The 24756-nt window shown below is 42.5% G+C and overlaps 1 protein-coding gene across 5 annotated transcripts; it reads right to left on the bottom strand.

Moving 5' to 3' along the window:
* Nucleotides 1-2103: 2103 nt before the first annotated feature.
* Nucleotides 2104-24756, bottom strand: LOC310675290 (dual specificity calcium/calmodulin-dependent 3',5'-cyclic nucleotide phosphodiesterase 1A-like). 5 transcript variants are annotated; one of them, XM_083435568.1, is made up of 15 exons: nt 24711-24756; nt 23229-23411; nt 22008-22074; nt 21119-21235; nt 20256-20396; nt 19503-19603; nt 19043-19168; nt 18287-18397; nt 18021-18141; nt 15190-15271; nt 10522-10654; nt 9114-9334; nt 7325-7603; nt 5887-6168; nt 2104-2702 (listed from the first exon to the last, which is right to left on the bottom strand). In XM_083435568.1, the coding sequence occupies exons 3-15, from the start codon at nt 22071-22073 to the stop codon at nt 2341-2343; spliced, it is 2142 nt and encodes a 713-aa protein (XP_083291694.1). In that variant the 5' UTR covers nt 22074; nt 23229-23411; nt 24711-24756; the 3' UTR covers nt 2104-2340. The 5 variants fall into 5 exon arrangements, with proteins under 5 accessions (XP_083291694.1, XP_083291692.1, XP_083291690.1 ...); XM_083435566.1 differs by having other exon boundaries at nt 10522-10603; nt 24494-24722; XM_083435564.1 differs by having other exon boundaries at nt 24494-24719.

The raw sequence follows: 24756 nt of genomic DNA on the forward strand, positions 1-24756 counted from the left end.
CCTCGGAGCTGGACCTCAGTGTCGAGGCTTGAACGATGGAGGTGGAGACGCTCCTTCAGATATACTGGACCGAGGCCGTTTAGGGCTTTAAAGGTCAGCACCAACACTCTGAATTGAGCTCGGAAACATCCTGGGAGCCAAAGCAGATCTCTCAGAACCGGTGTTATGTGGTCTCGGCGGCCGTCCCCAGTCGCCAGTCTGGCTGCCGCATTCTGGATTCTACAGTTTCTGAGTCACCTTCAAAGGTAGCCCAACGTAGAGCGCATTGCAGTAGTCCAAGCGGGAGATAACTAGAGCATGCACCCCTCTAGCGAGACAGTCTGCGGGGAGGGAGGGTCTCAGCCTGAGTACCAGGTGGAGCTAGTAGCAGCCCTGGACACACACCTCCATGGATAACTGCGTCCAAAATGACTCCCAGGCTGCGTATCTGGTCCTTCAGGGGCACAGTTACTCCATTCAGGACCAGGGAGTCCCCCACACCTGCCCACGCCCCGTCCTCAAAAAACAGTACTTCAGTCTTGTCAGGATTCAAGCTCAATCTGTTAGGTGCCATCCATCCTCCAACCGCCTCCAGACACTCACACAGGACCTTCACCACCTTCACTGGTTCTGATTTGAAAGAGAGGTAGAGCCGGGTATCATCCGCATACTGATGAACACTCAGCCCAACCCCCCTGATCACCTCTCCCAGCGGCTTCATATAGATATTAAAAAGCATGGGGGAGAGGACGGAACCCAGAGGCACCCCACAAGTGAGAGCCCAGGGGTCTGAACACTCATCCCCCAACACCACTTTCTGGACACGGCCCAGGAGGAAGGAGCAGAACCACTGTGCTCCCAGCTCCTCAAGACGGTCCAGAAGGATATTATGGTTGATGGTATCAAACACCGCTGAGAGATCCAGCAGAACTAGGAAACAGCTTTCACCCTTGTCCCTAGCCCGCCGGAGATCATCAACCAGCGCGACCAAGGCAGTTTCAGTCCCATGGTGAGACCTGAATCCCGACTGGATTGGACACTAAGTAAAAGCGAATCCCGACTGATTGCCACACATGGCTGATTACATGCAGGTTGCACATATTTTCTTAGGCTGATTGATATGTTTTCCATGTAGGAAAAATATTTATGAAGTTGTCCTTGTTAGTTTGGAGGACACTGCAACTTGAGAAAGTTACTATGGCCAGGCATTGCTGTTCAAAAGAACACATGAATTTGAAAACTGTCTACTCAAGACTGATTCCTCTAGGATGAAACAATAGTCGTTCTAGATGAGCATAGCAGAATGTTGACTTTTATGTTTCATATTTTACATAGTTTGATGCTTTGTGATGTAGGAACATAGCAATTCCATAGTAAATTACTATGGACAAAAATAGTATACCACACCCTTCCTGAAAAGTTAACATAACATTTAAACCTTAAGAGGACTTTTTTTAAGGATGCAGGATTTTACTGCACTGATAGGCTAGGCTTACAAAGTCCGCACCCTACATCTCAGTGTCTGAAAATAGATACAGTATTTGTGTTTGTTTGTTTCTTGCTGTGTAAGAGGAACAGAAACAGCCGCCATTTGAGAGTCACAGGAAATTAGAAATGTTGTAAGTCAATTGATCTGGGAGAGTTCTTCCATGTTTCTCACCAGCACTGGGAATGACCAGGCAATGATCTGTCCATCTCAAAGGAACAAGTAAGAGCTCCCCCAACATATCACATTCCCTAACAAAACACCAGATTGAGAGTGTGCTCTGCCACGTGCATTTTGCCAGATCCTGAGATGGGTCCCTAGTGTGCATGATGGGTAGGAAGTCTCAAAGTGCTCCTGAAAAGGTTGGTTTTTTCCTCTTCAAGACCATATGTGCAATCTTTATACCCCTTCTCTGCCCCTTCACCATTCTTCTATCCCAAACACAAACTCTGTAGTCTGACTAAAAATGGTATCAAAATAAATATTTAACATCTGTTTCTTTAGCACACAATACTGCTACTAATTCCATCCCATAGACATGCCTTTCTTCTCCTTGTATATTTTCTCTCACACTTCTATTTCAGACTCCTGAAAAGTCCCACAGACTCAAAATCTTCAGGGGAAGGGGAAGAGGTGGGTTTCATTTCCACCAATAAGAAGGTTTATTAAGAATTACCTCTGCCTATTCTGTAGCGACCAATGCGTGTTTCAGATTTCTGTCAACTGATCTCACAATAAGCATTTCCCCCTTAACTTTTGAACATTCAGCAGTCAGAAGTTCTACGTTTGAGTCAGGTGCCTTGTATTTGATCAGGTCTTGGTTTCTGTGAAGCTTGAAGACAGTGCAATCTTAGCCTACCAGTTAGATCAATAATCTACTGGGGAATTTTAAATACCCCATAGCTCAAGGATGTGACAGATACAGCTGCAGCTGCAGCTCCACGTGGGGTTGTTTCATTTTGTTGGCATGCATTTGATGGCGTGGTAATATCTTGCTTTAGGGCAGAACTATTGGCAACTTCCTTCTGGGATGGGTCACAATGTTGTCCTGATTCTGTCCTGTTTGTTATAATAGGGGTGTCAATAGAGATTACTTGTAGAACAAAGTTTTGATCAGCTGAGTTTGCTTGACAACCCTCATTTTGTTTTGCTGATATTGCCACCTGTAACGCAGCGTCAGCAGCCATTCTGCTTTGGTCTTGTTTCTGCTGCTCCGCAGCACGTCTCATAATTTCTTCTGCAGAGAGGGAGAAAAAAGTATATTGTTAGAGAATATATTACTATGTTTGCATGCATTTTGCCTGATTGAGGGTGGTATTTAACTAAGTGTTACTCAGAGTAGACCTATTAACATTAATAAACATGATTTAAATTAGGTCTATTCTGAGTAAAACATAGTGGAAAAACCATGCTTAGAGTTTGTGAATCACAGCATATTGGAAATGTGTGAAAGCATCCATGTTTGACAAGTCCACATAAACATATTTCATTGCATGTACATGTGCTGATGAAGGTTCTGTATATGCCATTTAAAAAGATGATCCACATGTAGCTTTTTTTCTCTTCTCATACACATAATTTATTAATTACCGGTATTTATCACATTAGTTTGTTGACCAGGCATTGAGCTGGATAGATGAGTCCATTTAATGTTACATTTTAATAAATTTATTGTTACTTTTCAACATTTTTATGTGGGATTAAAGTTTAATTTTGTTTTTTCATACTATTTAGCAATGCCATCATTTTTTATCCTCACCCAACTCAATGTTTGAGCTCTGCTTTAAAGGCTGAGATCTGCTCATCCTTCTGTGTGTTGAATTGTGGGAAAACGTGTTCTCCTTCATGGAGAGCACGTGTTGCGGTGGGGGCCACCAGACACTCCAGAGTTGGGGGCGGGCTAATTGATCATTGGTCACTGATGCGATTGGGGCCTCCCTTGTTGTTGGAAGAAGTTAATGTTGCCATTTGTTGATTGACAGCCAGAAATGCTAAAACTCCTTGCACGAGGCTAGGGCTTCCTCTTTTCGCCCGTGCATCGGATTGCCCGTCCCCCCCCTCCCTAGAATTAGGGTTGTTCGCTTTGACCTTGCTATGCCTGTCATGGGGTCGTCTGCTCTTGGGGCAGGGGCCCGGTAGGAATTTTGTCCATCTGGCTGATTGGCTGGGGCCATTTGGTTTTTGCCTACTGCGTAGCAAATCGTCACAACTTGTAAGGTTGCGGTTAGGCATTGGTTTATGGTTTGGTTGGTTGAGGGGCATGGATTGGCTGTGCCTGCCCCTCTAATGTTGCTGCTGCAAGGGATTCCGTTAAAGGAATCGGGGGCTAACTATTGCTTGTCTACTCTGTCAAGGGGGCTCGGGCCATAGCAATGAGCTCCTGGTTGCATTTGGGGAGGGCTGAGGGCAGGTTCCCTGCTCCGTCGCTACCCCCAAGTGTATTCCCCTTTTCTGACTTTCGCATCATGCGGAATGTCAGTCTGTCCCCCATGGTGGGGGCAGATAGTCGCAACCAATGCCTAAGCAACCACTCACATTTTTGTATTTTAATAAAGTTCTGGCCAAAATCATGCCAAAAACCTTAAACAAAAAATTCAGTGTGATGTGTGAGTTATTGGGGTGGCCCTGGGGACCTCAACACGCAACTGACTTTTACGAAATTATTAGTCTCTAATATCACTTGTTTCAAGTCAGGGTCATCAAGAAACATTCCATCATCATATATTAATTTCAGAATTTCAGACTTTTCTAAAAAAATATGTTATTTGTCCTAGTTCTGGGGCTTGAGAGGTATAATGATATAGTGAACCTGAGGGAGGGCTGGGCCAAGGCATTATGGCACCCGAGACGGACGTCAAATGGTACCCCTCTCTTCGCCAGAGAAAAAGGGGTGAGGGAAGATCAACAACAGGAACAAGAGGGAAGAAAGATCGATGTCAGGATCTGCTGCCCCAGTGGATCTTGCCTCATGGGTGGGCCGGTCCTGATCTGAGGGTGTAGACCACCATTGTTTCTATCGAGTGCCAATGTCTGGTGTGTGTGTATATATATATATATATTGTAGGTCATGTAGTCTGCCTGTTTTTACTACTATTTCAAAGCATTTCTGTTTAGTATGCACATGTTTTTACACGTTTTATAAGTATCTACTGTTTCCAGTTTTTGTTTTGCTCTTAAAAACTTGCAAAAAAGTTCCTTAGATTCTGTTTCCTTACGTTTCGTTTCAAAATCAAATTCATTTTGTCCTTGTATTTTTCTGTTGTTGTCTTGACTTACTAAATTACTGAAAGTATGAATAATCCATAAATACTTATGAACATCCTCAAGCTTTACATGTATCCCACATGGTTAAGATTGGTACTTCCTTTGTTTTGCTACTTTGAAGAAAGGATTTCAGTTCAGGTTTTTTTTAACTTTCTCAGTTATTCTTTTTCATACAATAATGAGTTATTCAATTTCCAAATTTTGCTTTTTAGCTCATTGATAAAACATTAAGTTGAACATAAAAAATTTAAAAAACGCACTTTTCCAGCATGTTTAGAAGTCATTAAAACACACCTTTATTTTGTCAACGCGTCTGTTGTACTGATAGAAGAAGGGATGGGAAAAGGGGGAACCAGTTGTAGAATTTGTGGAGGGAAAGGACTGTCAAAAATGATCAAAAATTCTAATTTTGTTGCCATGCATGTGCTGAAAGGCAACATCCTTCTGAATTCTGAGGGGAAGCAAGAAACTATAGTTATTCAGTGGTGATGAAAGCCACATAATCAGATAATTGGACTGCCATTTTCCAGGACTCAGTCTTGGCACTGAAACTCTAGGCTGAGTCCTGATGAGGGCATACCTTAAACCAGGAAGCAATGCATAGGGGAGGGAGAAGCTGTCATCATTTTGGCAAGTGGAAGGAACTCTGTATAGGCTGGGAGGTACTCTATTATTGTTTCTCCTAAGAATTCTGTGTCACCAGATGGTCTTCCTTGACTGTAAAATGAGATTACAGTGGTACCTTGGGTTACAGACTCTGCTAACTCAGAAGTAGTACCCCGGGTTAATAACTTTGCTTCAGGATGAGAACAGAAATCATGCGGCAGCGGCAGCGATAGGCCCATTAGCTAAAGTGGTACCTCAGGTTAAGAAGTTTCAGGTTAAGAACAGACTTCCAGAACGGATTAAGGTTGAGGTACCACTGTATAAGTGCAATGTACTGCTTTTGCCATCTCTATTTGTGGCACACAGTGCCTGCATTGTGTTGGCACCGCTATTTCCTCCACCACCTGTATGATGTTGGCTTGTCACTGTTCACCAATGGCACCAGCCAATAAGTGACCATTTTCATCTGTGAAATGTTGAAGGTTCATTGAGGTTTGTGCTAAAACTACCTATTAATCATCACTGAAGCCTGAGCAGAAATGGCCAATTACCGTTCCACAGGGAAAAGAAATCGACTTCACTTTTGGTTAGCTCTGACATAAAGCCAAGACCAGGTGACAGCTGAGCACCATTGTGATCAGGGACGGCAGGGTGTTCACTTTCTTTTGGGGGCTCAGGATCATCTGGTATGAATTCCTCAATGATCACATCATCGCTTTCATTAGGACGCAAAGGTTTTGTTTTTGGAACCATGCCTCTCATCTCGTATATGTTTTTATCTGTATCCTGGGCAGCAGCTTTCCTCCAGGAACTTTTATTATCCACCAATTCCTCTACAAAACAAATATGCAAAAAGAGGGACAGTCAGCTAAATCTTCTCAAATGAAAAATTCTATTTCTCAAATGAAAATGCCACTTCTGCTTACATTCTTGTAATCTAGACAACTGTTGATAAAAATTAAAAACTTAGGAACTTGATCCTAATACTCCACTCCCATAAAATATTTGTCTCCTAAATTACTGTGATGTGTTAAAAATAAGGTATTACATTCATGCACTGTCGTCTTTGATCAAAAGCACTGGGTTCTTGTAATTACTTGTGAAGCATATGAACATTGGTTGGAACTGCCTGCAATTTTGGCTTATTTGAGGCTTAATCAATGCAGATCTACCCTCCCTTATCTCAAGTGCCTCTGTAGACAACCTGCATGAAAATATGAATCCAATTCAGGAACTCAATTTTTCAAGGAAGCAACACTCATCTGGAAGCTGCAGATGGTATGTCTAGATTTCTACATCAGTTCCTGCTACACTTTTGTAAACAGAAAATAACAGGTTCTGTTACTGAAATGAATAGAGATGGGGGAGAAGTAAAATTCAGTTTGCATTTAAAGCCGAATTTCTCAAATTTGCCTTTTCTGAAACAATATAAGAATCAAAACATAACCATCCTTAAAAATTTGTATTTTTCTGAATACTGAAATGCAGTTCTCCAATCAACCAATGTTTACAAAAAAGTGTGCATTAAAAATGCATATATTAATGAAAATGCATTATATTAGGAGACATTGCAAAAATATGTACATTAATAAAAATAGATTACAAAAATGTGTTTATTAGATAACACTTGCACTAGAATGCTGATTCATTTTCAAATTGCTGCAGAAATGTGGCAAAATTAAGATCAGAAAAATCAAAACCTAAGAGGACCAAAACTGACAAATCCTTTTATCTCTATTAATGAGTGAATGAATGCAAATTACAAAACTCTTAATTTGGTGCTGCAAAATCTGAGGTTTTGCAGAACTGGAATTTGTTAAATGTGGGGAAAGGATGCAAGGAAAATTGGTTGGGGAGTGATATACAGTAGAGAGAGAGAGCGAGAGAGAGAGCGCACTACCTAAGGATAGATTGAATGCATTTTTGTGCAAAATAAAAATAATGGATCTATGAAGACAACAATCTGGATAGAAAAGTTATTTTGAATACCATATGATTCTGTGACATCCATGACCTCATCATCCGGCTGTGGCTGAAACAGTTCTGATGCACCTGTGTTGTAAACGATGAAGCTGACATCCATTGGTTCAAATGCTCTGTTGTGGCAGAGCTCACAATCGCAAACGGTAGGACTTTGTGGTGCAATACAAAGTTTATTGGACTTTGAAGGATGGTGTTTGGGCTTTGATGTTTTCTGGGGTTTCCCGCCCTCTTTTTTATCTTTACTTACTTTGTCTTTGGCCTTGTTACTTTCTTTCATTGGTGATTCTAAAAACAAAGGAAATTTAAGATATTCCCCTTAAAATAATTTCATCTGTAGAAAGACAGATAAATATTTATGAAACATTTCCCAATATTCTTTTTTTTTAAAATGTGGTTTATGCACAACCACTTTGTGGACCACTCGTTTTAGGCTTTCATTCTTGTTTTTTACATGTACAAAAGTATCAGAATCAGCCTTTGTACACTGCTAAGCTGTCTCACACCTTGGGTGAAGACTTCAACTTTTAGTCATCTCCTACATCTGCTAACTCAAATTATGGGAGAGAAACTGGTACCCAAGACTTTAAGGGGAATCCGCCCACCCAAACTCATAAATATATTCATCTCGGTGTCTCTATCCCTGTTTTACTCAAACTTTTGTTGTTTGGATACAGTGGGAACCGAACCTTCCCTAACTGAACAGGTCAACTGACAGGCTTGCTCTTAATGCAAATGCATCTGAAAGATAAATGTGTCAGCATGGGGGGGGGTGCATGCAAAGAGAGCTGCAGAATAAGAGAGGAGGCAGCATGGAGAAAGGGTCAGTTTGTATGCAAGAGAGTTGGAAAAAGGAAGGGAAGGTGATTAACTGTGTGCCTGTGCAAAGAGGGATGCACAAAAGAAGAGGAAAAGGCATGGAAATGGGGGTGATGCGTGGGCAAGGGAGAATTGAGAAGAGGAGGAAGATGAAGGAAAAAAGAAAGTGAAGGTGAAAAAAGGGGCCTAAAGACGGTTGCAAAAAACAAGGGTGTATGAGACATAGGACTGGGGCTGGAGATGAAAGCAAGAGCATGGCAGGGTCTGAAGAATAAGAAAAAATGGTGACAAGTGTGCCGAGTAGTTGCAATGTGTGGGAGGAGGAAGATGTGGGAGGTTACCGAGTTGTGGCTTGTGAAGGCAACTTGCACAAAAAGAGAGGGAGGAGGCACGGACATCAGAACAAGAATAATATTTGTATGCCTCCCATCTAACTGGGCGGCTCCCAACAGAATATTAAAAAACGATAAAACATCAAATATTAAAAACTTCCCTAAACGTGGTGAAGGTGAAACTGGGTGCAAAGCAGTGCTGCAGAAGAGGAGAAAGAAGTGACTTCAGAAATGGGGCTGGGAAGGTAAAAAGTAAGGTTAGTAGTTAGCTGCATGGGGTGGGAAGGGGGAGCTCTATGGGATGGGGGGGTGAGGGGAGGGAGCTCGGGTGCAGCCCATAGTTAGACATATAAGAATAGCAATGAGCTGAGATTGTTCCCAGTATTGATTCTGTTTAATTGGACAGAGGGTTAGGGCTAGTCTAGGAGAATTGAAATGCCAAATTAAGACCTTGTCGTTGTTTTTAATAATAGTAAGACATTTTTATTTAAGGAAAATATAAATTGCAATGTGTTCTGCTCCAGAAAACAGTCTCTTCTTTCTGCAAAGGACTGTTGAGAGCAGCAAGAATGGCGTGGACACAAATGTGGGAAATGGTTATTGCAGTGTATGGAGGGCTCAGAGTCTGCAGAAATGGATCCTCCTACCTTTGCTCTTGGGCTCCTGGCTCTCTTTCCACTTTTTTCTGTTTGCTTCAATATTATGCACCAAGTGTTCTTCAAAGCTTGCTATATCCAATGAAATTAAGAGATTTCTCTCTGTGCAAGTCCCACTTTCACTTTTGACGCTTCCCAGACTAAAGTTTTCTTCCTCTTCAAAACTGTTCCCACTAAGTTTTGGTTTATTTTCATCTTCAATTGACCCTGATCTTTACAAAAGGAAAGAAAACCATAAGTAATGAGTCAGGCTGAAATTGTTGAAGTAATTTTTAAGGTTTTTAGAGTTCTGGAGAAGCAACTGACATCTAAAATTGGCACGGAAAAAAGCACTGATTGCTACATGGCACCCCAATCTGTAGCAAGCAGTAGCATGACCCAGGGCTTCCAGGGTCTCCCCCAGGGTCATGTTTCCATTGTGAATTCAGGCTACGGCAGAGGCTGTAGCATTTATTTTACACGGATGTGCAGCTGCCTGTCTCCCCGGGCTTCTCTCAGAGCACCAGCCAGGCTCCCCAGGCTCTGGGTTGCAACCTCTCCAGTCAGCAGCCAAGATCATTCTGCCCTTGTCCTCTTTCCCCCCAGTAAATCTCTCACCCAAAACCCTAACCTTATGTTAAGACACTATTTCCTAATAGTTCACCTTGGTAACCTGCCATTTCTCCTGCTGGAAAAGACAGTTCTCTTGCATTGCCAATGGTTCTTAATGGAGCTACACTTAATTAGCCTGGCCAGGCTGCTTTGCATGGATTTGGCAGCTTGCATTTCCCCTTCCTATCTCAAATATTAGTTAGAATCTGGCATGCATTAATTTCTTGGGTTTGGGGGTTTGCGTCGTTCCTCAAACGTATACCAGCATATATTTTAAAACACCGGAAAATATATATAGTATAATAATGAGAGAAAATCAATGCCCTCTTTTTCAGGAACAGAAATGAACACTGGGACAATCAAATGCAGCTATTGCAGGACTTTTTAAAGACCTATCAATCTGCTAGTGGAGTCCAATTCACCCTTTCACTGGAAATTAAGTGAAATATTGATATCAAAAATTTACTCCACTTCAACATTTTAAAAACTAATCTCACATTACAAAAACATGAAAGTTACTGGAATGCAGTAAACTCACAGTGTTAACTTAAAATTCCTCATTGGGCTATCAGGAAGCCCTGGAGGAGTAAAGAGGAGAAATGCATAGATGAAGTACAGGGCTCTTAACAGAACAAAACAAAACAAAAAATGTAAAAATGAAAGGTTGGGGAGTTAAATGAAGAACAATTATTGAAACAAAACTGAAAATGAGTTAATATCTTGCCAGTATCAAAGACCATGGTGACAAGAGCAATTGTTAAAAAAATAAGGATAACATTAGCAAAAAAAGCAAGAAGAACAGTCATACCCGGAAAAATACCCAGAATCTCTGCTAGAGGAACATCCAGTTTCAAAAGCTTCATATATAAGAGGCTCAACAATTTTCTCAGCTGCTTCAATTATAAGAGAAAAAATTGGTTTCACTATGACATCAATAAAGCCTGAAAAGAAGAAAACATCCAGACATAATTCTTCAATTTCTTGTCCTAGATGAAGAAACATTCTTCAGTACAGAGCTTATGGGTCTAGGACTCAGCTACATTAGTGTACTTATAACGTTATAAATGTGTTATAACAATGTGGCATCAGATAGCTCTGTAGAGCTGAAATCCAAAGTCAATGATCATTTCCATTGTGAGCTTTAAAATGTTTTTTTTCATAGCATTTTTATAGCTGTGTAGATCCAGCCCTGGTCTGAGATGAGTGCAGATATTTTGGCTAAAACTATGATATATCTGGAAAGGATTCTAAAGAGGCAAGTTTCCCCCCAAAAGTCAAATTATTAATATTATTATTACTATTATTATTTCTAGTGGTAGTACACTAAGCTATGGTTTAATAAACATGGTTTAGGGTCATGTGTGAATCAGGCCTTGAGTCCATGTGAACATGCAGGTTCCTGGGGAGGAGCTTGCAGCTGCCTGCCTCCTCCCATTTCTTTTTTGCTTCCATACTGACCTAAGACATCATGGCTAATAAGGATGGAGCTTAACCACAAGTTCCGGTTTGGACAGCACCCTAAGCCAAATGTTAGCGTAACCTGGGGATCCTGGGAGCAGCAAAGTGGATGTGAGCTCCTCTCCACAAGCTCACTAAGTCAAAGTCTGGCTTAGCATGTCAGCACCAGGGCAGTGTGGTAAGTTCAGCTGGTCTTGCCACAGCCATTCTAGTTTTCTCCTGATGGAGGCCTGGTCTCCCAAAGTAATGAGAGAGTGGCGAGAATGTCTTGCATAAACCCTCAACATATCCAAGTCTCCTAGAAGCACCAAGACCTATTAATAGGATTCAGACATGGCAAAGCTCAGCCTACAGCTTGCAACCCCAGTGGTAGCTCCCAGTTCATAGAATCATAGAGTTGGAAGAGACCACAAGGGCCATCGAGTCCAACCCCCTGCCAAGCAGGAAACACCATCAGAGCACTCCTGACATATGGCTGTCAAACCTCTGCTTAAAGACCTCCAAAGAAGGAGACTCCACCATACTCCTTGGCAGCAAATTCCACTGTTGAACAGCTCTTACTGTCAGGAAGTTCTTCCTAATGTTTAGGTGGAATCTTCTTTCTTGTAGTTTGGATCCATTGCTCCGTGTCCGCTTCTCTGGAGCAGCAGAAAACAACCTTTCTCCCTCCTCTATGTGACATCCTTTTATATATTTGAACATGGCTATCATATCACCCCTTAACCTCCTCTTCTCCAGGCTAAACATGCCCAGCTCCCTTAGCCGTTCCTCATAAGGCATCGTTTCCAGGCTTTTGACCATTTTGGTTGCCCTCCTCTGGACACGTTCCAGTTTGTCAGTGTCCTTCTTGAACTGTGGTGCCCAGAACTGGACACAGTACTCCAGGTGAGGTCTGACCAGAGCAGAATACAGTGGCACTATTACTTCCCTTGATCTAGATGCTATACTCCTATTGATGCAGCCCAGAATTGCATTGGCTTTTTTAGCTGCCGCGTCACACTGTTGGCTCATGTCAAGTTTGTGGTCAACCAAGACTCCTAGATCCTTTTCACATGTACTGCTCTCAAGCCAGGTGTCACCCATCTTGTATTTGTGCCTCTCATTTTTTTTGCCCAAGTGTAATACTTTACATTTCTCCCTGTTAAAATTCATCTTGTTTGTTTTGGCCCAGTTCTCTAATCTGTCAAGGTCGTTTTGAAGTGTGATCCTGTCCTCTGGGGTGTTAGCCACCCCTCCCAGTTTGGTGTCATCTGCAAATTTGATCAGGATGCCCTTGAGTCCATCGTCCAAGTCGTTGATAAAGATGTTGAATAAGACCGGGCCCAAGACAGAACCCTGTGGCACCCCACTAGTCACTCTTCTCCAGGATGAAGAGGAACCATTGATGAGCACCCTTTGGGTTCGGTCAGTCAGCCAGTTACGAATCCACTGAGTGGTAGCATAGTCAAGACCGCATTTTACCAGCTTCTTTACAAGAATATAATGGGCACCTTGTCAAATGCCTTGCTGAAATCAAGGTAGGCTACATCCACTGCGTTCCCTTCATCTACCAGGCTTGTAATTCTGTCAAAAAACGAGATCAGGTTAGTCTGACATGACTTATTTTTCAGAAATCCATGCTGACTGTTGGTGATCACAGCATTCCTTTCTAGGTGCTCACAGACTGTTTGCTTAATGATCTGCTCCAGAATCTTCCCTGGTATTGATGTCAGACTGACTGGGCGGTAATTATTTGGGTCCTCTCTTTTCCCCTTTTTGAAAATAGGGACAACATTTGCCCTCCTCCAGTCTGCTGGGACTTCGCCTGTTCTCCAGGAATTCTCAAAGATGACTGCCACTGGTTCTGAGATCACATCCGCCAGTTCTTTTAATACTCTTGGATGCAGTTCATCTGGCCCTGGAGACTTGAATACATCTAAACTAGCCAAGTATTCTTGTACTATCTCCTTAGTTATTCTGGGCTGTGTTTTCTCTGCTGAATCATTTGCTCCAAATTCTTCAGGTCGGGCATTGTTTTCTTTATCGGAGAAGACTGAGGCAAAGAAAGCATTGAGGAGTTCAGCCCTTTCTGTGTCCCCTGTTTGCATTTCACCATCTTCTCCTCTGAGTGACCCCACTGTTTCTTTGTTCTTCCTTTTGCTACGAACATACCCATAAAAGCCTTTTTTGTTGCTTTTAACCTCTCTAGCAAGCCTGAGTTCATTCTGTGCCTTAGCTTTTCTGACTTTGTGTCTACATGTGCTGGCTATTTGTTTGAATTCCTCTTTGGTGGTTTCCCCCCTTTTCCATTTTTTGTACACATCCTTTTTTAATCTTAACTCAGTTAGAAGTTCTTTAGATAGCCACCCTGGCTTCTTTAGGCACCTTCCATGCTTCCGTCTCACTTTAGTTCACTTTAGAGGCCGGCCAAGTCGCCCTGCGGTAGTCAGCGCAGGAAAAGGCCTGGGGTGCTCAGGCCTCAAGCGGAAATGTTGAGCTTGGTGGCAAAGGCCAGCATGAAGGCCACAAGCAGGAGACCTGGTGGATGAGGCGCAGAAAATTGGTAGAAGTGCAGCTCTGCCAGAACAGGTTTGGCATTTGGAGAGAAGCACAGCCCAGTGAGCATATATTAGACCAAGCAGGCACCAGAGCAAACAACATGAAATGTGCAACCCCGTATCTGATGATGTAAAAAAATTAACAACAGTTGTAATAAAAGGATAAACAGTAAGTGCATTTATCTCATAAGCGTTTATACCACAGATTAAGAAAGGTACCATCAGCACCAAGACTGTGCTGTAATGAGTACAGTGGTACCTCGGGTTACAGACGCTTCAGGTTACAGACTCCGCTAACCCAAAATATTACCTTGGGTTAAGAACTTTGCTTCAGGATGAGAACAGAAATTGTGCTCCGGTGGTGTGGCAGCAGCAGGAGGCCTCATTAGCTAAAGTTAAGGTTCAGGTTAAGAACAGTTTAAAGTTAAGTACGGCCCTCCAGAATGAATTAAGTTCTTAACCCGAGGTACCACTGTAGAGTCAAAGAACTCTTCAGAGGCAAGGAAGTTTCCTTTAGAAATTTGTGCAAATGAGGAGAACCAAAAGGAACATAAACTTTGGCAAAATAAATACAGCCAGACAATAAGCCATGCCTTAAAGAATTCAAAGAACACATACATGAAAACAGTGGACAAAGTGGGCAGAGATAAGTTTCTCCTTTCATAACACGAGAGCTTGTGGGCATCAAAAAAGCTGAATGTTGGAAGATTAGGACAGACAAAAGAAAATACTTTTCACACAGTGCATAATTTAACTATGGAATTAACTCCCTCAAAAATAGTTTACCAGTAGCCAAAATTTATTATTTTTTAAAATGGTGAAGTAGTGTAGGCTTGGAAACTGCTGAGTAATCTGCACTGCTTAAAACTGAAAGAAAGGCAAGACCCGAATGAAGCTCAAAGGCATTCAGGACTGGGATGTTGTAGGGGACCCATGGCTTGCAAGGACGTCACAAAGCAGTGCAGTGGGGGATTTGACAACGAGTCAGGTGGTTTGGTGGTGAAAGGGACATAGCACTGAATAATAATAATAATAACAACAACAATAATAATAATAACAATAATAATATGATTAATGTGATTTCTGGATCTGCTTTTGAGCTTCAGGAAATGGTGATCCAGCCAGGACATTTTCTAGCACCTATGGCATATTTGTTTGTTTTTGTTTTTTGTTTTGCTGTGGTGAGAAAGAAAAGCATACATCTTTAAAGCAGCCAAAATATGAGATGATTGGAGCCTTACTGAACTCGAAGCATGGGTACCCCCAACAAAAATTTTTAAAATTTGGCAAAATATTTGGATTTTATGATATGTATTGGCATAATTCGGATTAACTAATGTGATATGATTGGATTGTTAAATGGAAAACTTAATAAAAAATATTTTTAAAAAAAGGGGGGGGGGAGAAAATCATACATCTGTTTTTCAGAAAGAAAAGGATTGAGAGGAAGGACTAAAGATTGGCTCCCTCCCTCATATTACCTATTTGAGTTTCAGCAATATTGGTAGTCCCACGATCACAGAGTGGAGAAATAGGCAATCCTAGTTCAGCCTCCTTGTCTCCCTGAGGTGGAGGGGAAAGAATGCACAGAGATATAAGACAGTGTGAACGATATCCAATAAATTCACTTCTATTTTGATATGAAACTCTTGAAACTAAGGCTTACGAGGAGCGCTTGAAGGAGCTGGGTATATTTAGCCTGGAAAAGAAGAGACAGAGGAGATATGAGAGCCATCTTCAAATATCTGAAGGGCTGTCACATGGAAGAGAGGGAACATGCTTGTTTTCTCCTGTTCTGGAGGGTAGGACTCGAACCTATGGCTTCAAGGAGCAAGAAAGGAGGTTCCGACTAAACATTTGGAAAAAGTTTCTGACAGAGCTGTTCAACAGTGGAACAGACTCCCGCGAGGCAGTGGACTCTCCTTCCTTGGAGGATTTTAAGCAGAGGTTGGATGGCCATTTGTCATGGATGCTTTAGCTGAGATTCCTGCATTGCAGGGGGTTGGACTAGATGACCCCTGGGGCCCCTTCCAAATCTATGATTCTATGAAGCAGCTTAGAACAGGTGTGGGGAACTGATTCCCCTTCAGATATTGCTGAACCCATCATCTTTAGCCTGCTTGCTGAGGTTGATGGGCATTGCAGTTTAACATCAGCTGGAGGCCCACAGATTTCCCACTACTTAGAAAACCAGCATTAAACCACAGTTTCTTGTTTCAGACATTATGGGCAACTGTGGCTTAAAGATACCAACATAAAAGCTTTAAAGCTCGTACATGGGAGGGAGAAATGAGATGGGAGAGTGTAGGCTCAATAGTCATTTCTGACTTAATAAAACCATGGGCTATACAAGATTGTTGCATCTGAATCACCCCTGAATCACCCATACACTCTGAGAATGTATGTAATATGAAAAGATAAGTGTGTGTTTATTTATAATTGTGTAAAAAGAGACACTATTTGTGAGAGTGCAGTGTGAGCCCTCCACTCGGAATTTCAAAGATTCTACCAAGTTTATGAAAGTCCCAATAAGGAATAAATGACAACCTTTATTTCAGGGTGTTTTCCTTATTTAAACACATTACAGTATTTGGTATAGCATAATGCAATGGATCCCAAACTTTCCTTGCCACAAAGCCACCTGAAAATTGCTGAGGGTCTTGGTTGACCACTTAATATTTTTTCTGCTTGTCGTAGCAACTGTCATGCGCTGCACTAGATGACACAGTATTTTTAGTTATTTTTCTACAGACAAACCATGGACCACCTGAATGAAGCTCAACAGACCAGCGATGTTCTGCAGATCACAGTCTGAGAACCTCTAACATAACAGATACTCCTGTTTTCGGAGACATAGGGCCAAATGAAAGATAATATAAATGACACAGTCAGCAACCACGCCATGGGTTTGATAAAGTTAAATACCAGGCACAGGACGATTGTCCTCAGGAGCGCAGTGTGTGGTGCTTAAGCCTTTTCTCTCCAGTCACAATATCAGTAAAAAAAACCTCCAGTCCCCACATATAGCAGGGGTGGGGAATGCAGGTGAATCACATGAATCTCATAAATCATTGCAATCATTGCAATTGTCTATTGTTGGCTTCACTGCCAGAATGGAATCACTGTAGCTGTTACTTGACCTTGGGCTGAACATGCCCAAAATTCTTAATATGAAGCACAATGTGGGACAGTTTGTGCCTTCCTATTGTCAACCTGCAAGTGTGTGAAGCAAAAACCTAAGAGTTGAAAATTCTGCTCCTCCAATCATCTTGAAAAGCAACATTTTCAAATTCTGACACAGAGTTTGAAACATGTGGGTGTTAATCTTTCATACCAAGCTGTTAATCACACCTATTTATCCTTAAAAGACAACAGAAGGGATCCTCAAGTGTACAGATACAGGGATGGGGGCACACCTATCAGTCCTCCCGAAGATATTTTAGCCACAACAGAGCCTGCTATTTGGGAGCAATGCATTCCAATGGGGTTGTTACTTGTATGCAGCACAGCAGGAGAGACCTGTCCTGCTTGCTTTACAGTGGATGCTGCTTCGGCTGTTGGCAGAAGAAGCTTTAGAACAACTATAATTAGCCAGATTATTCAGCTTTGTAATACAGTGGTACCTCTGGTTATGAACGTAATTTGTTCCGGAGGTCCATTCTTAAGCTGAAACTGATCTTATCCTGAGGCACACTTTCGCTAATGGGGCCTTCCAGCGCGCGATTTCCGTTTGCATCCTGGGGCAAAGTTCTCAACCAGGAGCAGCTACTTCCAGGTTAGCAGGGCTCATAACCTGGAACATTCACTTGGCATTACATAAATGGGTTTGTCCCTCCTCAGAGAAACCATGCTCAGTAAGCCTAAAGTAAACAGCTTGTAATTTATTTGGCATGAGACAAACCACAAGCCTGGATTCAGATGCAATGCTAAGCCAAGCCATGGTGCATCCTAAGCAATGAGGCGGCGGCAGCAGCAGCTCTGGGAGAGGGAAGAGGGAAGTGGCTTCCATGTCCGCTCTGTGTGCGCTGCCTTGTTCCCACTTAGCCATGATTTGACTTAGTACTACATGTGAATTGAGACAGCGCTTCACAGTGGTTTCTTGTGACAATGGGTGCAAGCAACAAGGGTAGGTTATGTTACATTACATACAACAATAAATGCCAAGTGTTATCTTATGCATGTTTGCTTGCATATTTTTTAATAAAGGTTTTAGGCCATTTGGGATTTTCTGGACAGGTAAGATATGAATTTGATATCTATCTCAAGATATGCAAAGGAATCTAGCCTACCAATGAACTTTTGAAAATGGTACCTGCTTGAAGAATTCATCCATTAGTGCATTTGCCCATTGCTGATGCAATTTCCAGGGCTTTGATGGATGACTTATGTCAGCTGCATGGACAATCGTGGACATGAGTTTATCTCTATCTGTCCTGTCAAATGTAGGGCATTATTGAATTACTTCAGCAGAAAAGTAGGATTGTTTCTCATATTAAATGAGAGATGATTTAAAGAATTCATACCACCAACAAAAATTCAGATTTCCAACACGCACACACCCTTCCCAATACAACCAACCTTTTTACATGCTGAAGGCATTTCAGAACGTGTTTCAGATATTTCATTTGCTGGAAATGATGTGACATGTCCGTAGCTAAAACCATCTCAATGACCAGCCGGCGCAGTTCCCTGAAGGCACATAAATAATTTGTTCATGGTGAGTGTTATGTACTGAAGTTCTCACCCTGGGCCAGCATGGGGATACTGTAGATAGTTATACAAATGAAGGATTGAAAGTAACGTTCAGTGATTGGATAGTTTGTATGCAAATGAAGGATCGAAAGTGACGTTCAGTGATTGGATAGTTTTAGAAAGTTGTTACAGTAACAAGGTACTGGAGCTCTATATAAGCAGGCTGACTGAGCCCTTCAGTTCAGTTCAGTTCAGTTCTGGCCTCAGAATAAAGAAGAGCTGTTTGAAGAATCGCTGTGTCGTCTGATATGTTCACCCACAACTTAACAGTGAGTTCTGTGAGTTCTCTAAAACAAGGATTTCCATGCATTTTGTCCTCCTTCAGAGCCCAAAGTTATCTGAATTAAGCTGTCTGCTACCCTGAGAAGGAAAGCCATCCACATACAAAACTGTATTTGTCATTTATGGCCTACAAGCCATAGCTGCAAAGGTGGGAAATTAGTAAAGTCTCCCTGTTACCTCTGGAGTGCTTGTAAAGGCAATCCTTCCTTATAGAATCCTAGCATTGTTGAGTGACTCTTGAAAGGCCTGTAACTGCACAAGCATCACTACACCTTATGTAGCACCCCTATATTATCTCACCTCCATTCCTCGTTGGTTAAATTGACCAAGATGTTCATATCTTCATTTTGCATGAGCTGGTAAACAGCACTCACATGGTGGTTTTCAAGAACTGATTTATCATTGTACAAAAGTGCCATTTCTGACCTAGAATAAAAAAAACTAGCCCTGTTACCCAAAACAGACCTAGGAAGGGCTGCACAGTCACAGATTGAACATTTCTTTTTCCTGGTGCCAGGTCATCCCCAGAGATGAAAATATACCATTTTTAGGGGCGAAATGTTGACTTTTTAGAGTACTGGTTTTCACACTGTGCTCTGGGGATCTGACATCTATTAGCAAGCACTCCACTGGTTCCAGCAGAGGGAGAGATGGGCAATCTAGCTCTGCTGAGCTGCTTCTATTTCAGCCACTCAGTTCTACCATTTCAGTTTAGGTGGAGCTGCAATGGTCACACTGGAAAATGAGAAAAGAGACTTACCTTGTCCTAACATGGAAATGGTTTGTGGTTCCAGTATGTTCATAATCATGGATTGACGTGCTGAAAAGAATTGCTAATATCTCCAGGTCAGTGAACCAATGCTAGTGAGAAGAATTAAAAGTCAGTCATGTCCTGCACGCAACTAACAATTAGACATGATGCAGAATGATCTATGACTACAATCTCCTCTAGCAGTTTTTCTTTTTTAAGTGGTGGGGGGTTATTTGGGACCCCGGTGCACATTTTGTCCTGTGGGCCAAGCAGCTTCCGCTTCCTCCCACAATACTGGGGTCAATGGTGGAGTCTATGCCTGACGCTCCTGAGTAATGTATACCTAGGGTTCCTCCTAAATCTTATGCCAGCCTTCCTGAATCCTGTGCACTAACACAAGTTCATCTGCCTTAGCTTTTCCATTGATCTCATGAGTCAGTGCATTTTTTTAATAGCATGGCAACACCATGTATAATTCACTTGTTCCCAGATTCTATTTCCTGCCTTGCAGGGGGTTGGACTAGATGACACTCGGGGTCCCTGTCTAGCTCTACACTTCTGTGATTCTATGATTCTGGGTCAGCCATATCCTATGAGTGAAATGGCTACAGATGTGTTAGTAAATAATGAATATAGACCTTAGTAAAGAACTATAATATGTGAGTTTCTAAAATTATTCTAACAAAAGGCTTTCCTAGGTCAAGAAAAGGAGGACCTAAGAATCCCAAATGCTCATTTCCTTCACTGTAGGGCATTTCTTACCATCATACCAGTGTGAAGCATTATGCAATGCACAGTTTGGGTAACGTCTGTAGCATGGATCACATTGTGATATGGATTTTGGTGCTTGCTGTAGCCAACTTCCAGAGCACTTGCAAATGAAATCAGGCAGGTAATCGGGATCTATGAAAGGCAAGAATTAGGACATGCTTAGAACTGGAAATAAACATTTTTATTGCAACCATTGGCAAGACCAGTTGTATGACAAACACCCCTCTGAATTTATCATTCAGGGGTCAAATGAGATGTTCCTGGGTTGTTTCCAACCAAACCATTGTGCATGGAAAGCAACAGGCACACTCACAATAGGACTTCCCCTCTTCTCCGCCCCCCTTGCCCCGTCCCTAATCTCTTCTAGCTTTCCAGCAACCCTCCAGAGCAGATTTGGGGACGGTGCAGATGCACAGAAGCAAGTGAAACATCCATGGTGGCACCATGGCATGGAATGGACAGATGGAGGCAAGAATTAGGGCTCGTCCACATGGGAGTTTAATGTAGATTGGAAGCTCCATGTGCATTGATTTTTTTAGGTGTCATCCATCCAACTGGGAGCCCACAGCTTTCCAACACAAAACTTGGATTTTCCCAATCTGGGGTAATCTGGAAAGGGGAACTTCTCTGCAGGGCAACCCCCCCTCCCCCGTTCTCCACACACTCACTCTGTGAACACGCCCCTTTGCTTCACCATGTGCTTTATTTCACACCTATCATAATTTTTTCTCATTTGCTTAGATGCTGCCGTATTATAATTTGCCCTTCAAGAACATGGAATTTGCTCTATTAAAAGAAAGTCTGGAAACACTGGATTGTTAACATACTAAGATTTAACTAGATAAGTTCCTGACCTTGAATTGTCTCAGAAGATCATACTTGTTGAACAGATCACACATCAGGTATTTTAAGCTGTGCCCTTCACAAGTTTCATTTAAGGCAAATACATCAAAATCCCATTTATCAATGTCCTGTTGGTAATTGAAAACACACAAAAAAGCACTTTTATTTCTTAATCTAGGTTCCTGGGCAACGTGTAAAATGTAAAATGTAAAAATATAAATGCAAACATTTTTGTTTCCCAAGTCACGTGAGTAAAAAATGTAATACCAATGAATGTAGTTATGGCAGATTATTGAAAGCGTGTAGATAATAAACGGCTCTTCCTCCAACCACAATTTCCATTAAATAAAGACAACCTATTTGCCACATTTGGCTTATAGATATGGGAGTTTACAGAGATCAAAACAGCAATTTATTAGGTGTTCTTATGGCTGGTCATAATAGTTTATTACAGATCTTCATTTTATGGCTGCAAAGTTCTCAGATCCAACACCACTAACTATGCCGAGGAGACTCACGGGATTCAAGGCACACAAGAAACGAAACCCCTATTTCAGAGCAGGAAGGGTCTCAGACCTACAAGCCAGAGATGGAGAGAGATGAACTCCCTCAACCGAATGACCTCCTCCTTCTCTGGACACCCAGCCACAGCAGGCCCCCTGGCTCCCTTGAGAAGGTCCTCACATCCTTCCAACAAGGCTCTCTTGGCCAATGACTTCTGCCATCAATACAAATGGCTTCTTTCTTTCCTTGTTTCTTTCTTTCTTTCTTTGATTTAAGAAATGAAGCAACTCTGACAGGTGGTCATCCAACCACTGCTTAAAAACCTCCAAGGAAGGAGAGTCCACCACCTCCCCAGGAGACCGTTTTATTTTATTATTTTTTAAAAACCACTTTCACCTTAAAAGCTGCAATTACTTTCTCTGGATAAGCCAAACCACTTGCACTGGTGGGTGTACGGAACATCCTAGGAGAACAAATGAAATATATGTAAGCCATAGATTATTTTCTAAGAAGACCCTTAGAGTAGGTCAAGTCAAGTAGTGGGGGAGACTCTATGTGGCAAAGCAGGAAGAGGGTTGGACTAGGGCTGATGAGGCAACCCTGGTGGAAATCCCCACATGGCCATGTTGGTCTCTAAATGTTGCCCCCACAACTGGACTGGGCTGCTCCGTCAAGCGTTATAGACAGCTAATTGCCCCTGGGCCATTTCTCAGGCTGCTGAGAGGCTGGCATGGTCCTGCCCTGCTGCCCCTCCTCCCAGTGAAATGGGTTTGGCAAGAAGCCTTGAGGCAACAGAAGCTTTTCCCCCAGCCTAATGCTGGTGTGTGTTGTGACTTCAAGGCTCCGTGTTCTCACTGGGCTGGGAAAGTGGGGCGAATGTGCCGCATTGGAGCCCTTGCCTTCAGGAAAGGTGAGCAGTGAGATGGAGACAAAAGCCCCAACTCCTTGTCCTGCATCAGAGGCAAGTGAGGAAGAAAGATAGGCATGGGGATCTGCTGCCCTGGTGGATCCTGCTGCCTGAGGCAGTCGCCTTGCCTCACCTAAATCTCCCATCTCCTGCGCTCTCTCTTCGTAGAGAACGGGTTTAGGGCTGTGATGATTCTGATGCCAACGGATGTGTGGGTGCTGGTGGCTCTTGGTGTGGGAGGGGATGTTCCCCACCCCTGCATTATGCTGTTAACAACCAGCTCTCGATCTGACCTTATTTTGCATATTCCATTAAGTGTGCCACAGAGAATATCTTCTTGGTCACAGTGACACCTGCCGTAATTCCCTCCGCGAATCCTTTGTTTAATGGGAAGAAGCAGCCCCTTTCCCTGCAGCCCCAGCTCAGACCACCCTGGTTGTGCCACTGCTGGAGTGAGCAGGAAGCAGAGGACCACTCCAGCCCCCGCTGGGTGAGCTTGCCGGTGCTGCTTCACATCTGGTCCTGGGCCTCCTGGGCCCCCCAGACTCCCTGTGTTTCTGGTCTTATGATGAACACGTGTATGTGTAAATTGGTGAATGAGATTCCGGATGTAACAATTCTTGAAGGGACTGCGTTAGATGCACCTTTAATTCCACCAGTCATGAGCTACAGAGTTTAGGCTCATTACTTCTTCCATGGCCCATGCTCACCTTTTTACCAAAACACTAGCCTGGACTGCATATGAAATAGTTCGAATGCTTGGCTGATCCTCAGGTTTGATACTGTACGCCTCTTTTTTCCTTGCAAAGGTAACAGTCAGCCAGTCCTGTACTTCTAAAGGCACTGATCCCCACTGGATATTAGAGAGGTCGTCCTCAGTGTCCAAAAGGCTCCTGCAAGGAACAGAGATATGTATTTAAATAATATATACCCCAGTTTTCAAATAAATTAAGTAGCTAAAAGAAAGATTAAAATATAGCAACAATTTAAAGAGCAATTCTAAAAGTCAAATATAAAACGCCCAACAGAAATACCAGCAAAACCAACTTAAAACATCAAAATCAATTATAAAATGCCTTCCAATAAATAAATAAATGCTATCATCCTGTTTACCACCGCCACGAGAATGATATTAGTGGCCTGGTTTAACATGTTTATTTTTTATTTTCCGGTCACACTATTCTATGGATGGGATACATTAGGGTTGGGGCCCCTGTGGCCCTCCATCATCCCTGACCATATGGGCCATGCTGGCTGAGGCTGCAGGGAGTTGGAGCACAGCAATGTTTGAAGGGCCACATCTTGCCCACCTTTGGCCTAGATCTCCTGGGTTAGGGATTTCTCTTTTACTTGCCATTCCCCAGGTGTCCTAGTTCAGGGGTTCTCAAACTTCTATCCCTAGGACTCACTTGAGACAGCAAAACACAACAGATCACAGTGGAGGTGCCAGGGTGCAGCCATAACAAAATGGCAATGGATGGGGATTGGGGCAATCAGCACACAATTTTTGACATTTTCTATTGATATCTAATCTGTGTTTGGAGATTGATAAAAGGAATAATGCCAATGATCTGCAGTTCTTATTTAAGATGATGATTACAATCTGAGGACCTCATAGCTCCTACATCCAGCCTAATTTATGTATTTTGATTGGGGGATTAGTGTTTTTCCTTCTCCCCTCCCAATTTGTGTAACATCTTACTTGTTGGTCCTAATAAAAGTATTGTCCAAGTGTGGATTTTGGACTTTTCATGCAGCTTCTGTTATAAAAGTCATATATACCGTATGTTTTTAAAAAATATGTTGACCATTTAACTAGGGTTGGACAATGTGACTGAAACAGCTGTCAGAGCCAAAAGAAAGAGTGGCAAGCTTCTGATCAGGCCGTGTTCTTGGGTCAGACGAAACCCAACGAGGACTGGGAGCCGTGGGCCCATCCCTGCCCTCAGCTTAGAAGTGAAGATGCTGGACTTACAGCAGAGTGGCAGAAAGTTTCTTCTTGGCCCTTTGATCACAGGTTTTTGACTTTGCTGAGGTATAATTTGTTCTGGCACCAAGCTTCCCCCGTTTATCCTGTGTCATATTTGCAGCTGTTTTGTCTACTAACTTTACTGCAGTAAGTTGCTACATTTAAATATACGTAAGCTAAGAGTAGCTCCCTATCCCTACGTGCACATCATTCTTATAAATACCTTGTGGATGTCAGTTCAACAGAAGGAAGTCAAGACCTCACATAAG

This window comes from Podarcis tiliguerta (assembly GCF_965153285.1).
Source record: "Podarcis tiliguerta genome assembly, chromosome: 3".
In the NCBI taxonomy this organism is placed as follows: Eukaryota; Metazoa; Chordata; class Lepidosauria; order Squamata; family Lacertidae; genus Podarcis; species Podarcis tiliguerta.